This window comes from Procambarus clarkii, chromosome 5, assembly GCF_040958095.1.
Source record: "Procambarus clarkii isolate CNS0578487 chromosome 5, FALCON_Pclarkii_2.0, whole genome shotgun sequence".
Classification (NCBI taxonomy): Eukaryota; Metazoa; Arthropoda; class Malacostraca; order Decapoda; family Cambaridae; genus Procambarus; species Procambarus clarkii.
The window spans coordinates 657,567-670,649 of NC_091154.1; the positions used below are offsets into that span (position 1 = coordinate 657,567).

The following is a 13,083-nucleotide window of genomic DNA, read 5'->3' on the forward strand; positions in this document are numbered from 1 at the left end:
CAAGCTGGAACAACCATCTGATATACGCTCTGTCTATTAGTGGATGTTCTCAGCCAGCGCTTTATTCTCAGTAACTGTTAATTTCATTTTGTCTTTATCCATTTTAGAGTAACGTCACCACATTATTATTTTATAATATTTTTTTAATCTTGTGAGTTTGCACTGTACATAGCCAAGGAATTGTCTTATTCTTAATTTGTTTTAAATTTAATTAAAGTTTCATTGTTCATACTATTTGCTTTGCTTGTTTTGCCTTACTTTGCCACAGGACACAACAGCTACGCAGTCATTCTTTTTTTCTTAAATGTGATAGGCATTGACACCAGCCTTTGGGAGGACTGCCGAACACCTACACTTCTTTTTTCCATCACAATATATATAAATATATATATATATACCCAGGCCTCCTGTCCCCCGACAAAACAAAAATAATAATATTGGCTACGATACTCCCTGTCCTGGGCCCCTGCGGGTCTTGTCTCAGTCACAAACATATTTTGTACAATGATACAGGTGGACTTAACTTTTTTCACACACACGCACACATCCCCAGGAAGCCGCCCGTAACAGCTGGCTAACTCCCAGGTACCTATTTATTGCTAGGTGAACAGGGGCATCAGGGTGAAAGAAATTATGCCCATTTTTGTTTCTCGCCGGCGCCGGGAATCGAACCCGAGCAACAGGATTACGTGACCAGCGTGCTATCCACACAGCCACCGGCGCCCAATGGTGGGCTTTTCTTGCTATCCACACACACACTCTCTCGGTCGACTGCTAGCGGCCGTGGAGTGAGGACGGTTACCGACCCTCCGTGGCTGTTGGAGTTGTTTGCTGTTTTGGTCGCCAGGTGGTGTGGGCGTCCCTGCCCAACCAGTTTTGTTGCCTGCCTGGCTGCGTTGACGTGGCAGTTCTGACATGGGGGCCATCTTCCTCCTGTTCAGCGTGTGAACTCCGTGGGCCTGGAGTTCACTTGTAAGGCTGATTATCCGACCATCGAGATGGTGATGTGTGACATGCTTCGTGTCCCGGTGGAAGCTGTTTACGGTGTGGAGCTAGTTACGACCCACCGGGTTGTTATTAAGTTCGTGGGGGAGGACGAGTACCGGGACTTCCTCCGTCGGTACGGGGGGCGTACGTTGCCGTTGCCAGACGATGCCGGCTCTGTGGCGATTTCGGACCGCAGTGGTGCCCTGACTTATGTCAGTGTCCATGGTGCGCCCCTGGAGTTCCCTGATGACCTCCTCCGGCGTTACTTCGGGGGTTAGTACTGTTGTCAGCGTGCGGGTGAACACGCTCTCCTCGGGGCGGTATGCTGGGAGGCGTACAAACATTCGCACGTTGGGGATGTGCCTGCGGTCGGATATACCTTCTTCTGTCCGGCTTATGGGGTACTACGTCCGGGTGTATTATGGCCGGCAGCCTCGTACCTGTTTCCGGCGTGGCCTGTTGGGGCATCAGGCTGCCGGGTGCTCTGAGGCCCCTGCTGCTCCTGTCAACTTGTTCCGCGACGAGGATTTCCCGCCGCTCCCTCTGGCGGCAGTCTCCGGTGATGTTGATGAGGTGTGCGCGTCCCGTCTGCTGCTGCAGCTTTCCCGGCGGCGCCTGCCGTTCCTCTGGTTGTTGCCGTCCCTCCTCTGGTTGTTGCCGTCCCTCCTCTGGTTGTTGCCGTCCCTCCTCTGGTTGTTACCGTCCCTCCTCTGGTTGTTACCGTCCCTCCTCCGGTTGTTGCCGTCCCTCCTCTGGTTGTTGCCGTCCCTCCTCTGGTTGTTGCCGTCCCTCCTCTGGTTGTTGCCGTCCCTCCTCTGGTTGTTACCGTCCCTCCTCTGGTTGTTGCCGTCCCTCCTCTGGTTGTTGCCGTCCCTCCTCTGGTTGTTACCGTCCCTCCTCTGGTTGTTGCCGTCCCTCCTCCGGTTGTTACCGTCCCTCCTCCGGTTGTTGCCGTCCCTCCTCCGGTTGTTGCCGTCCCTCCTCTGGTTGTTGCCGTCCCTCCTCTGGTTGTTGCCGTCCCTCCTCGGGTTGTTGCCGTCCCTCCTCCGGTTGTTGCCGTCCCTCCTCGGGTTGTTGCCGTCCCTCCTCGGGTTGTTGCCGTCCCTCCTCCGGTTGTTGCCGTCCCTCCTCGGGTTGTTGCCGTCCCTCCTCGGGTTGTTGCCGTCCCTCCTCCGGTTGTTGCCGTCCCTCCTCGGGTTGTTGCCGTCCCTCCTCCGGTTGTTGCCGTCCCTCCTCGGGTTGTTGCCGTCCCTCCTCCGGTTGTTGCCGTCCCTCCTCGGGTTGTTGCCGTCCCTCCTCCGGTTGTTGCCGTCCCTCCTCCGGTTGTTGCCGTCCCTCCTCCGGTTGTTGCCGTCCCTCCTCCGGTTGTTGCCGTCCCTCCTCCGGTTGTTGCCGTCCCTCCTCCGGTTGTTGCCGTCCCTCCTCTGGTTGTTACCGTCCCTCCTCTGGTTGTTGCCGTCCCTCCTCCGGTTGTTACCGTCCCTCCTCCGGTTGTTGCCGTCCCTCCTCGGGTTGTTGCCGTCCCTCCTCCGGTTGTTGCCGTCCCTCCTCGGGTTGTTGCCGTCCCTCCTCGGGTTGTTGCCGTCCCTCCTCCGGTTGTTGCCGTCCCTCCTCTGGTTGTTACCGTCCCTCCTCGGGTTGTTGCCGTCCCTCCTCTGGTTGTTGCCGTCCCTCCTCGGGTTGTTACCGTCCCTCCTCGGGTTGTTGCCGTCCCTCCTCTGGTTGTTGCCGTCCCTCCTCTGGTTGTTGCCGTCCCTCCTCCGGTTGTTGCCGTCCCTCCTCTGGTTGTTGTCGTCCCTCCTCGGGTTGTTACCGTCCCTCCTCGGGTTGTTGCCGTCCCTCCTCTGGTTGTTGCCGTCCCTCCTCTGGTTGTTGCCGTCCCTCCTCCGGTTGTTGCCGTCCCTCCTCTGGTTGTTGTCGTCCCTCCTCGGGTTGTTGCCGTCCCTCCTCTGGTTGTTGCCGTCCCTCCTCTGGTTGTTGCCGTCCCTCCTCTGGTTGTTGCCGTCCCTCCTCTGGTTGTTGCCGTCCCTCCTCCGGTTGTTGCCGTCCCTCCTCTGGTTGTTGTCGTCCCTCCTCGGGTTGTTACCGTCCCTCCTCGGGTTGTTGCCGTCCCTCCTCTGGTTGTTGCCGTCCCTCCTCTGGTTGTTGCCGTCCCTCCTCCGGTTGTTGCCGTCCCTCCTCTGGTTGTTGTCGTCCCTCCTCGGGTTGTTGCCGTCCCTCCTCTGGTTGTTGCCGTCCCTCCTCTGGTTGTTGCCGTCCCTCCTCCGGTTGTTGCCGTCCCTCCTCTGGTTGTTGTCGTCCCTCCTCGGGTTGTTGCCGTCCCTCCTCTGGTTGTTGCCGTCCCTCCTCCGGTTGTTGCCGTCCCTCCTCCGGTTGTTGCCGTCCCTCCTCTGGTTGTTGTCGTCCCTCCTCGGGTTGTTGCCGTCCCTCCTCTGGTTGTTGCCGTCCCTCCTCCGGTTGTTGCCGTCCCTCCTCCGGTTGTTGCCGTCCCTCCTCGGGTTGTTGTCGTCCCTCCTCTGGTTGTTGCCGTCCCTCCTCCGGTTGTTGCCGTCCCTCCTCCGGTTGTTGCCGTCCCTCCTCGGGTTGTTGTCGTCCCTCCTCTGGTTGTTGCCGTCCCTCCTCCGGTTGTTGCCGTCCCTCCTCTGGTTGTTGCCGTCCCTCCTCCGGTTGTTGCCGTCCCTCCTCTGGTTGTTGCCGTCCCTCCTCCGGTTGTTGCCGTCCCTCCTCTGGTTGTTGCCGTCCCTCCTCCGGTTGTTGCCGTCCCTCCTCCGGTTGTTGCCGTCCCTCCTCTGGTTGTTGCCGTCCCTCCTCCGGTTGTTGCCGTCCCTCCTCTGGTTGTTGCCGTCCCTCCTCCGGTTGTTGCCGTCCCTCCTCCGGTTGTTGCCGTCCCTCCTCCGGTTGTTGCCGTCCCTCCTCTGGTTGTTGCCGTCCCTCCTCGGGTTGTTGCCGTCCCTCCTCCGGTTGTTGCCGTCCCTCCTCTGGTTGTTGCCGTCCCTCCTCCGGTTGTTGCCGTCCCTCCTCTGGTTGTTGCCGTCCCTCCTCTGGTTGTTGCCGTCCCTCCTCCGGTTGTTGCCGTCCCTCCTCTGGTTGTTGCCGTCCCTCCTCCGGTTGTTGCCGTCCCTCCTCTGGTTGTTGCCGTCCCTCCTCCGGTTGTTGCCGTCCCTCCTCCGGTTGTTACCGTCCCTCCTCCGGTTGTTGCCGTCCCTCCTCCGGTTGTTGCCGTCCCTCCTCCGGTTCTTGAGGTACCGTCGGTTGGTCTGCCTGATCCTGTCGCTATCCCAGCTGCTCCCGTGGCCCTCCCTGGAGCTCCCTGTGTGACGTCACTGTCTTCTCCCTCGTCTTCTGATGCTGCGCCTGGCCCTGTGTCCGTGACTCGGGTCCCGGATGTGCTGGGTGCTGGGGTGGCTGCGGAGCCTCCTGCTGTGTGTGGCCCGGTTCCCCCTGTGGTAGAGGCTGCTGCCGTCCTGGCATCGGTTCCTTCGGCTCGTGGTACCCGTGTTTCTCGGTCACTTACCGGCTCGGACGATATCCGGCCGGTGCCCAAACGTTCCCGGCGTTCGTCTTCTTCCTGGGCCGACGTTGGTGACTTCAGTGACTGTGGGGCTTCGGGTGTTGACAGTGTGGATACGGATGCGTCGATGTCTCCGCGGTTCGTGGTGGCAGAGGTCCATGTGCCTGCCGGTGCTGGTGCCTGTGTCTCGGACGTGTCTTCGGACCTTTCTCCGCCTGGGGACTCTCCACAGTGGGGGGGGGGGGGGCTCCCGCTGCCAGGGATGGTGTGGACTCTGGTGCTGGGCGTGGCCTGGTGGTGGCTGCCAGGGGCGGTGTGGACTCTGGTGCTGGGCGTGGCCTGGTGGTGACTGCCAGGGGCGGTGTGGACTCTGGTGCTGGGCGTGGCCTGGTGGTGGCTGCCAGGGATGGTGTGGACTCTGGTGCTGGGCGTGGCCTGGTGGTGGCTGCCAGGGGCGGTGTGGACTCTGGCGCTGGGCGTGGCCTGGTGGTGACTGCCAGGGATGGTGTGGACTCTGGTGCTGGGCGTGGCCTGGTGGTGGCTGCCAGGGATGGTGTGGACTCTGGTGCTGGGCGTGGCCTGGTGGTGGCTGCCAGGGGCGGTGTGGACTCTGGCGCTGGGCGTGGCCTGGTGGTGACTGCCAGGGGCGGTGTGGACTCTGGTGCTGGGCGTGGCCTGGTGGTGGCTGCCAGGGGCGGTGTGGACTCTGGTGCTGGGCGTGGCCTGGTGGTGGCTGCCAGGGATGGTGTGGACTCTGGTGCTGGGCGTGGCCTGGTGGTGACTGCCAGGGATGGTGTGGACTCTGGTGCTGGGTGTGGCCTGGTGGTGGCTGCCAGGGGCGGTGTGGACTCTGGTGCTGGGCGTGGCCTGGTGGTGGCTGCCAGGGGCGGTGTGGACTCTGGTGCTGGGCGTGGCCTGGTGGTGGCTGCCAGGGATGGTGTGGACTCTGGTGCTGGGCGTGGCCTGGTGGTGGCTGCCAGGGATGGTGTGGACTCTGGTGCTGGACGTGGCCTGGTGGTGGCTGCCAGGGATGGTGTGGACTCTGGTGCTGGGTGTGGCCTGGTGGTGGCTGCCAGGGATGGTGTGGACTCTGGTGCTGGGCGTGGCCTGGTGGTGGCTGCCAGGGATGGTGTGGACTCTGGTGCTGGGCGTGGCCTGGTGGTGGCTGCCAGGGATGGTGTGGACTCTGGTGCTGGGTGTGGCCTGGTGGTGGCTGCCAGGGGCGGTGTGGACTCTGGTGCTGGGCGTGGCCTGGTGGTGGCTGCCAGGGGCGGTGTGGACTCTGGTGCTGGGCGTGGCCTGGTGGTGGCTGCCAGGGGCGGTGTGGACTCTGGTGCTGGGCGTGGCCTGGTGGTGGCTGCCAGGGATGGTGTGGACTCTGGTGCTGGGCGTGGCCTGGTGGTGGCTGCCAGGGATGGTGTGGACTCTGGTGCTGGGTGTGGCCTGGTGGTGGCTGCCAGGGATGGTGTGGACTCTGGTGCTGGGCGTGGCCTGGTGGTGGCTGCCAGGGATGGTGTGGACTCTGGTGCTGGGCGTGGCCTGGTGGTGGCTGCCAGGGATGGTGTGGACTCTGGTGCTGGGTGTGGCCTGGTGGTGGCTGCCAGGGGCGGTGTGGACTCTGGTGCTGGGCGTGGCCTGGTGGTGGCTGCCAGGGATGGTGTGGACTCTGGTGCTGGGCGTGGCCTGGTGGTGGCTGCCAGGGATGGTGTGGACTCTGGTGCTGGGCGTGGCCTGGTGGTGGCTGCCAGGGATGGTGTGGACTCTGGTGCTGGGCGTGGCCTGGTGGTGGCTGCCAGGGATGGTGTGGACTCTGGTGCTGGGCGTGGCCTGGTGGTGGCTGCCAGGGATGGTGTGGACTCTGGTGCTGGGCGTGGCCTGGTGGTGGCTGCCAGGGATGGTGTGGACTCTGGTGCTGGGCGTGGCCTGGTGGTGGCTGCCAGGGATGGTGTGGACTCTGGTGCTGGGCGTGGCCTGGTGGTGGCTGCCAGGGATGGTGTGGACTCTGGTGCTGGGCGTGGCCTGGTGGTGGCTGCCAGGGATGGTGTGGACTCTGGTGCTGGGCGTGGCCTGGTGGTGGCTGCCAGGGATGGTGTGGACTCTGGTGCTGGGCGTGGCCTGGTGGTGGCTGCCAGGGATGGTGTGGACTCTGGTGCTGGGCGTGGCCTGGTGGTGGCTGCCAGGGATGGTGTGGACTCTGGTGCTGGGCGTGGCCTGGTGGTGGCTGCCAGGGATGGTGTGGACTCTGGTGCTGGGCGTGGCCTGGTGGTGGCTGCCAGGGATGGTGTGGACTCTGGTGCTGGGCGTGGCCTGGTGGTGGCTGCCAGGGATGGTGTGGACTCTGGTGCTGGGCGTGGCCTGGTGGTGGCTGCCAGGGATGGTGTGGACTCTGGTGCTGGGCGTGGCCTGGTGGTGGCTGCCAGGGATGGTGTGGACTCTGGTGCTGGGCGTGGCCTGGTGGTGGCTGCCAGGGATGGTGTGGACTCTGGTGCTGGGCGTGGCCTGGTGGTGGCTGCCAGGGATGGTGTGGACTCTGGTGCTGGGCGTGGCCTGGTGGTGGCTGCCAGGGATGGTGTGGACTCTGGTGCTGGGCGTGGCCTGGTGGTGGCTGCCAGGGATGGTGTGGACTCTGGTGCTGGGCGTGGCCTGGTGGTGGCTGCCAGGGATGGTGTGGACTCTGGTGCTGGGCGTGGCCTGGTGGTGGCTGCCAGGGATGGTGTGGACTCTGGTGCTGGGCGTGGCCTGGTGGTGACGTTACGGAAGGATGCGCGCCGTCTGGGTTCCCTGCTGTCGTCTGGTGGTGTGCCCGGGGCCGCGGGTGACCCTGTGGTGCGGGTGCGCGTTGGGGCCCTGGGGGACGTGTTGCCGGCGTCTGTGATGCCACCGGGTCACTGGTCGAAGATTGCCGAGTTACTGCTGTCTGACGGACCGGAGTGCTTTCGTGGGGGGCAAGTTCCCTTCCTGTGGGGGCAACTTCTCGCCTCCTGAGTACTACCATCTGGGTCCCCAGTTTGCAGGTGTTTGTTGCCCCGGTTCCGGATGTTATGGCGTCCCCGGTGGATGGACGAGACCCTTGGCAATGGGTGCTCTGGGAGGCGTTCAATGTATGGTTCCCGCGGGCCAAGTTCCCGGGCAAGTTTGTGCTCTGATTTCCTGTGTATTTGCTCTATGACATGTTGTGTGCCCTTCTGGCTGTTTGTTTGCCCTGTTCTATTATGTGCTTCTGCCTCTCCCTTTGTGCGTAGCTTTGCCGTGTGGCGTATTAGTGTCTAGTGCTTGGCGTCACTCGTTTCGCGTTTTGGCTTAGCATTTCGCCTTTCCTGGCTTTGCGATTCACCCTTCACGGGTACGCCGGGGCGCATCCGATCCCACGATCGTCGTCGCCCCTAACTCAACAACAACAACAACACACACACACTGGTGTGTGTGTACTCACCTAGTCACCTAGTTGTACTCACCTAGTTGTGTTTGCGGGGGTTGAGCTCTGGCTCTTTGGTCCCGCCTCTCAACCGTCAATCAACAGGTGTACAGATTCCTGAGCCTATTGGGCTCTATCATATCTACACTTGAAACTGTGTATGGAGTCAGCCTCCACCACATCACTTCCTAATGCATTCCATTTGTCAACCACTCTGACACTAAAAAAGTTCTTTCTAATATCTCTGTGGCTCATTTGGGCACTCAGTTTCCACCTGTGTCCCCTAGTACGTGTGCCCCTTGTGTTAAATAGACTGTCTTTATCTACCCTATCAATCCCCTTCAGAATCTTGAATGTGGTGATCATGTCCCCCCTAACTCTTCTGTCTTCCAGCGAAGTGAGGTTTAATTCCCGTAGTCTCTCCTCGTAGCTCATACCTCTCAGCTCGGGTACTAGTCTGGTGGCAAACCTTTGAACCTTTTCCAGTTTAGTCTTATCCTTGACTAGATATGGACTCCATGCTGGGGCTGCATACTCCAGGATTGGCCTGACATATGTGGTATACAAAGTTCTGAATGATTCTTTACACAAGTTTCTGAATGCCGTTCGTATGTTGGCCAGCCTGGCATATGCCGCTGATGTTATCCGCTTGATATGTGCTGCAGGAGACAGGTCTGGCGTGATATCAACCCCCAAGTCTTTTTCCTTCTCTGACTCCTGAAGAATTTCCTCTCCCAGATGATACCTTGTATCTGGCCTCCTGCTCCCTTCAGGGAGCTCCTGTGTGTGTGTGTGTGTGTGTGTGTGTGTGTGTGTGTGTGTGTGTGTGTGTGTGTGTGTGTGTGTGTGTGTGTGTGTGTGTGTGTAGATATAAAATACAACAAATATTAAAATTTGCCAACAATGGTGGAGATAAATGAACTAACAATCTTGGCCAACTGGCTCTCCCCCGCCACCCCTGGCTCTCCCCCGCCACCCCTGGCTCTCCCCCGCCACCCCTGGCTCTCCCCCGCCACCCCTGGCTCTCCCCCGCCACCCCTGGCTCTCCCCCGCCACCCCTGGCTCTCCCCCGCCACCCCTGGCTCTCCCCGCCACCCCTGGCTCTCCCCCGCCACCCCTGGCTCTCCCCCGCCACCCCTGGCTCTCCCCCGCCACCCCTGGCTCTCCCCAGCCACCCCTGGCTCTCCCCCGCCACCCCTGGCTCTCCCCCGCCACCCCTGGCTCTCCCCCGCCACCCCTGGCTCTCCCCGCCACCCCTGGCTCTCCCCCGCCACCCCTGGCTCTCCCCGCCACCCCTGGCTCTCCCCCGCCACCCCTGGCTCTCCCCCGCCACCCCTGGCTCTCCCCGCCACCCCTGGCTCTCCCCCGCCACCCCTGGCTCTCCCCGCCACCCCTGGCTCTCCCCGCCACCCCTGGCTCTCCCCGCCACCCCTGGCTCTCCCCCGCCACCCCTGGCTCTCCCCGCCACCCCTGGCTCTCCCCCGCCACCCCTGGCTCTCCCCGCCACCCCTGGCTCTCCCCCGCCACCCCTGGCTCTCCCCCGCCACCCCTGGCTCTCCCCAGCCACCCCTGGCTCTCCCCCGCCACCCCTGGCTCTCCCCAGCCACACCTGGCTCTCCCCCGCCACCCCTGGCTCTCCCCCGCCACCCCTGGCTCTCCCCCGCCACCCCTGGCTCTCCCCCGCCACCCCTGGCTCTCCCCCGCCACCCCTGGCTCTCCCCCGCCACCCCTGGCTCTCCCCCGCCACCCCTGGCTCTCCCCGCCACCCCTGGCTCTCCCCCGCCACCCCTGGCTCTCCCCCGCCACCCCTGGCTCTCCCCCGCCACCCCTGGCTCTCCCCCGCCACCCCTGGCTCTCCCCCGCCACCCCTGGCTCTCCCCCGCCACCCCTGGCTCTCCCCCGCCACCCCTGGCTCTCCCCCGCCACCCCTGGCTCTCCCCGCCACCCCTGGCTCTCCCCCGCCACCCCTGGCTCTCCCCGCCACCCCTGGCTCTCCCCCGCCACCCCTGGCTCTCCCCGCCACCCCTGGCTCTCCCCGCCACCCCTGGCTCTCCCCCGCCACCCCTGGCTCTCCCCGCCACCCCTGGCTCTCCCCCGCCACCCCTGGCTCTCCCCCGCCACCCCTGGCTCTCCCCCGCCACCCCTGGCTCTCCCCGCCACCCCTGGCTCTCCCCGCCACCCCTGGCTCTCCCCCGCCACCCCTGGCTCTCCCCCGCCACCCCTGGCTCTCCCCCGCCACCCCTGGCTCTCCCCCGCCACCCCTGGCTCTCCCCGCCACCCCTGGCTCTCCCCGCCACCCCTGGCTCTCCCCGCCACCCCTGGCCCTCCAGGCGACCAACTCAAACACTGAGGGAAAAAAATGTCAACAATTAATCAACGGACAATTCGTGGGACGTTTTCAATGTTCACTTAACCGATATATTTATGTTATATAAATATATAAAATAAATAAATGTATAACTTACTTGATATATATTTTGGCGTTTTATATGATATATTTCACGGTTGAATTACATCATTTTAATTACCTATTTGAATTACTTAAGTCACCGCCCCACCATCCACTAGATCAGTTATTGATAACTTTCCTTTTGATACAACTCGCTACAGCTGCCTAACTCCTAGGTGAACAGATAAACCAGGTGAAATGAAACGTGCCCAACCGTGTCTGACCCTCCGGAGATAGAAATCCAAATCTTTTTTGGAGTTGTGAGTCGAGAACGTAGGCTACTATGCTACATACAAATTATCTTGAGATGGTTTCGGGACTTAGCGTCCCCGCGGCCCGGTCCTCGATCAGGCCTCCTTTTTGTTACACATCCCCAGGAAGCAACCCGTAGCAGCTGTCTAACTCCCAGGTACCTATTTACTGTTAGGTAACAGGGGCATCAGGGTGAAAGAAATATTTTTGCCCAATTTGTCTCCGCCTCCACCGGGGATCGAACCCGGAACCTCAGGACTACGAATCCGAATCGCTGTCCACCCAGCTGTCAGGCGCCCTTCCTAATGCATGTCACCGCCTTATAAAATGTAGAGTATAACAAGGGTATATATATATATATATATATATATATATATATATATATATATATATATATATATATATATATATATATATATATATATATACAGAGAGAGACAGACAGTCAGACAGACAGGCGCACAGACAGACACACAGACAGATTGAGGAGGAAGATTACCGGGTAGCAGGTGATGGGTTCCATTTATTGTTTCAAGCTTAGGTTAGACATATGGCAACCCACTCTCGCACAAGACAGCACATATATGACTTATTGCTTATAGTCAATATTTTGCTTTTGAATAAGTACATATGTGGTATATTCTTAGTTATATTTTTTAAACTGGGCATGTTTTTGAGTGAATATAATTAGGAGCTGCCTCGTATGGGCCAATAGGCCTTCTGTAGGGAGTGGAGGGATGGAAGGTAGGGAGGGAGTAAGGTAGGGAGGGAGTAAGGTAGGGAGAGAGTAAGGTAGGGAGGGAGTAAGGTAGGGAGGGAGTAAGGTAGGGAGAGAGTAAGGTAGGGAGAGAGTAAGGTAGGGAGGGAGTAAGGTAGGGAGAGAGTAAGGTAGGGAGGGAGTAAGGTAGGGAGGGAGTAAGGTAGGGAGAGAGTAAGGTAGGGAGAGAGTAAGGTAGGGAGAGAGTAAGGTAGGGAGAGAGTAAGGTAGGGAGAGAGTAAGGTAGGGAGGGAGTAAGGTAGGGAGAGAGTAAGGTAGGGAGGGAGTAAGGTAGGGAGGGAGTAAGGTAGGGAGAGAGTAAGGTAGGGAGAGAGTAAGGTAGGGAGAGAGTAAGGTAGGGAGGGAGTAAGGTAGGGAGAGAGTAAGGTAGGGAGAGAGTAAGGTAGGGAGAGAGTAAGGTAGGGAGGGAGTAAGGTAGGGAGGGAGTAAGGTAGGGAGGGAGTAAGGTAGGGAGAGAGTAAGGTAGGGAGAGAGTAAGGTAGGGAGAGAGTAAGGTAGGGAGGGAGTAAGGTAGGGAGGGAGTAAGGTAGGGAGAGAGTAAGGTAGGGAGAGAGTAAGGTAGGGAGAGAGTAAGGTAGGGAGAGAGTAAGGTAGGGAGGGAGTAAGGTAGGGAGAGAGTAAGGTAGGGAGGGAGTAAGGTAGGGAGGGAGTAAGGTAGGGAGAGAGTAAGGTAGGGAGAGAGTAAGGTAGGGAGAGAGTAAGGTAGGGAGGGAGTAAGGTAGGGAGAGAGTAAGGTAGGGAGAGAGTAAGGTAGGGAGAGAGTAAGGTAGGGAGGGAGTAAGGTAGGGAGGGAGTAAGGTAGGGAGAGAGTAAGGTAGGGAGAGAGTAAGGTAGGGAGAGAGTAAGGTAGGGAGAGAGTAAGGTAGGGAGAGAGTAAGATAGGGAGAGAGTAAGGTAGGGAGAGAGTAAGGTAGGGAGGGAGTAAGGTAGGGAGAGAGTAAGGTAGGGAGGGAGTAAGGTAGGGAGGGAGTAAGGTAGGGAGAGAGTAAGGTAGGGAGAGAGTAAGGTAGGGAGGGAGTAAGGTAGGGAGAGAGTAAGGTAGGGAGGGAGTAAGGTAGGGAGAGAGTAAGGTAGGGAGGGAGTAAGGTAGGGAGGGAGTAAGGTAGGGAGAGAGTAAGGTAGGGAGAGAGTAAGGTAGGGAGAGAGTAAGGTAGGGAGAGAGTAAGGTAGGGAGAGAGTAAGGTAGGGAGAGAGTAAGGTAGGGAGGGAGTAAGGTAGGGAGAGAGTAAGGTAGGGAGAGAGTAAGGTAGGGAGGGAGTAAGGTAGGGAGAGAGTAAGGTAGGGAGGGAGTAAGGTAGGGAGAGAGTAAGGTAGGGAGAGAGTAAGGTAGGGAGAGAGTAAGGTAGGGAGGGAGTAAGGTAGGGAGAGAGTAAGGTAGGGAGAGAGTAAGGTAGGGAGAGAGTAAGGTAGGGAGGGAGTAAGGTAGGGAGAGGGTAAGGTAGGGAGGGAGTAAGGTAGGGAGAGAGTAAGGTAGGGAGGGAGTAAGGTAGGGAGAGAGTAAGGTAGGGAGAGAGTAAGGTAGGGAGAGAGTAAGGTAGGGAGGGAGTAAGGTAGGGAGAGAGTAAGGTAGGGAGGGAGTAAGGTAGGGAGGGAGTAAGGTAGGGAGAGAGTAAGGTAGGGAGAGAGTAAGGTAGGGAGGGAGTAAGGTAGGGAGAGAGTAAGGTAGGGAGAGAGTAAGGTAGGGAGAGAGT

General features: G+C 59.9%; 2 protein-coding genes across 2 annotated transcripts; one reads left to right on the top strand and one right to left on the bottom strand.

Moving 5' to 3' along the window:
- Window positions 1–3,069: 3,069 nt before the first annotated feature.
- Window positions 3,070–7,493, bottom strand: LOC138352612 (uncharacterized). Its single transcript, XM_069305110.1, has 2 exons — window positions 7,425–7,493; window positions 3,070–3,645 (listed from the first exon to the last, which is right to left on the bottom strand). Exons 1-2 carry the CDS (start codon window positions 7,491–7,493, stop codon window positions 3,070–3,072), a joined length of 645 nt encoding a protein of 214 aa, XP_069161211.1.
- Window positions 7,494–8,816: 1,323 nt separating this feature from the next.
- LOC138352617 (uncharacterized) lies at window positions 8,817–10,286 on the top strand. Its single transcript, XM_069305118.1, has one exon. The coding sequence runs from the start codon at window positions 8,817–8,819 to the stop codon at window positions 10,284–10,286; it is 1,470 nt and encodes a 489-aa protein (XP_069161219.1).
- The last annotated feature ends 2,797 nt before the right edge of the window (window positions 10,287–13,083 follow it).